The 2,167-nt window shown below is 37.3% G+C and overlaps 1 protein-coding gene across 1 annotated transcript; it reads left to right on the top strand.

The window, feature by feature from the left end:
* Positions 1–512: 512 nt before the first annotated feature.
* On the top strand, positions 513–1,922 carry LOC131169445 (receptor-like protein 43). The gene has a single exon (XM_058128673.1). The coding sequence runs from the start codon at positions 513–515 to the stop codon at positions 1,920–1,922; it is 1,410 nt and encodes a 469-aa protein (XP_057984656.1).
* The last annotated feature ends 245 nt before the right edge of the window (positions 1,923–2,167 follow it).

The following is a 2,167-nucleotide window of genomic DNA, read 5'->3' on the forward strand; positions in this document are numbered from 1 at the left end:
GTCTCTCAAATAACAACTTCCAGGCCCCAACTACTTCCTTGTCTTGGATCGGTAAACTGTCCGGTCTCAATTCCCTTTCTCTCTATTCTGTCGGATTGAATGGTGGCTTCCCATTTTCACTCATGAACTTGACTCATCTTTCTGATTTAGATTTGGGCTATAATCAACTTGCTGGTCCAATCCCCTCTTGGCTTATGAACCTAACACAGCTTTTTTATTTATATTTAGACCATAATCATTTCAGTGGTCAAATCCCATCGTGCCTCATTTATGGAGCAAGTATTGAATACTTATATTTGAGCTCTAATCAATTGTCAGGTCAAATCCCATCTCAAACTAACAATCATTCTAAACTCAGATGGCTGGTACTTTCATCAAACAAATTGCAAGGCTCCATTCCAAGCACTCTCTCTAACCTCAAGAATCTTGATACTATCAATTTCCATTCAAACAATTTATCTGGTGTTGTGGATGTGAATATCTTCTTTCAGCTCAAAAACTTGCGGAGTTTGATGTTATCATACAACAACTTATGGTTGCTCACAGAAAGCAACACAAATGCCGTCATTGCTAATTTTACTAATTTGGGATTGGCTTCTTGCAACCTTAGTGAGTTCCCCCATTTCTTGCATAATCAATATGAGTTGCGGCGCCTGGACCTTTCCTCAAACAACATTCAAGGCCCAATACCTTCTTGGCTGTGGAACATAAGCAGAAATTCATTGGAGTATATGAACCTTTCTCATAACTTATTAACTGGTTTTGAGGAAGCTTCGGTTGTTCTTCAATGGGCTCATCTAACCATGTTAGACATTCGGTCTAATATGCTACAAGGATCACTGTGGTCCACCAATTACTTTGATGGAAGTATTTCCCCAGCATGGAGAAATGGATGCAATTTGAGATTTATCAATTTAAGCCACAATAGATTGCAAGGGCAACTACCAAGATCATTGGCCAATTGTTCAATGTTAGAGTTTATCAACTTCGGTGAAAATCAATTAAATGATAGTTTCCCTTATTGGTTGGGAAATCTTCCGCAGTTGAAAGTCCTCATTTTGAGATCCAATGGCTTTTATGGTGCATTAAGGAAAGTTGGAACGAGTAAGTTTTCTGAGCTTCAAATCATTGACCTATCTCAGAATAAATTCATTGGGCATCTGCCAACTGCATACTTTGAGATATGGGATGCCATGAAGATTATAGACACAAGCCACATGACATATATGGGTGAAAGTGACATATATCCTGGTTCATTTCCAGTTTTTGCATATGAAAATTATGATTACTCAATAATCATGAATAACAAAGGCTTGCGATTGGAATATTTGAAAATTCCAAGCACTTTGGCGGCCATTGATTTCTCATGTAATAGATTTGAAGGGGCAATTCCAAATGTCATTGGAAATCTTAAAGCACTTCATTTGCTTAACCTTTCCAACAACATGCTCACTGGTCATATACCATCATCTTTGGCAAACATGAAAGAATTGGAATGCTTGGATCTTTCTAGCAACTGGCTCTCAGGACAGGTACCTTTGCAATTATCTGAACTCACTTACCTTTCATCATTCAATGTGTCTTGGAACAATCTTTCAGGTTCTGTACCACAAGGAAAACAATTTGACACATTTGATAGCAACTCATATAAAGGGAACTCAGGATTATGTGGAGCTCTTTTGGAGATTAAATGTGGAAAATTTGAAACTATCCCATCAACTCCCTCCACTTTCACAGACGATGAAAACTCAGGATCTTTCTTTAAAATTAACTGGATGATAATAATGATAGGTTACGCAGGTGGCTTGATAGTGGGAGTGGTTGCTGGGAATGAGTTCACCAAAAGAAAACATGATTGGTTTGTGAAAACTTTTGGAAGGAAACAATTGAGGAGACAAAGGAAGAAAAACATAAGAAATTGAAATTAAATGTTATCGGGTAGATTATTGGTCTTGGCAGCCTTCTGGTTTTGGTTTTGAGCTACTGTTGCAATGTTATTTTCACTTCTATAGCTAAACTCTATCTGGTCTTGGTTGTATTTCCTACTGTTACATTTTTTTTTTTTCACTTAATATGTCAAGTTCTAGGTCCGAATGTATGGGATTGATCTGTTGACCAGGGTGTATTCAAGTTTGTCCATGCTAAGTTTTTCTAAATTATCTATAAT

The sequence above is a fragment of the Hevea brasiliensis genome, chromosome 10 (genome assembly GCF_030052815.1).
Source record: "Hevea brasiliensis isolate MT/VB/25A 57/8 chromosome 10, ASM3005281v1, whole genome shotgun sequence".
NCBI classification, from domain to species: Eukaryota; Viridiplantae; Streptophyta; class Magnoliopsida; order Malpighiales; family Euphorbiaceae; genus Hevea; species Hevea brasiliensis.

Excerpts from the sequence above, each read along its gene's own strand:
- LOC131169445 (XM_058128673.1), top strand. The coding sequence starts at position 513 with ATGTTATCATACAACAACTTATGGTTGCTCACAGAAAGCAACACAAAT.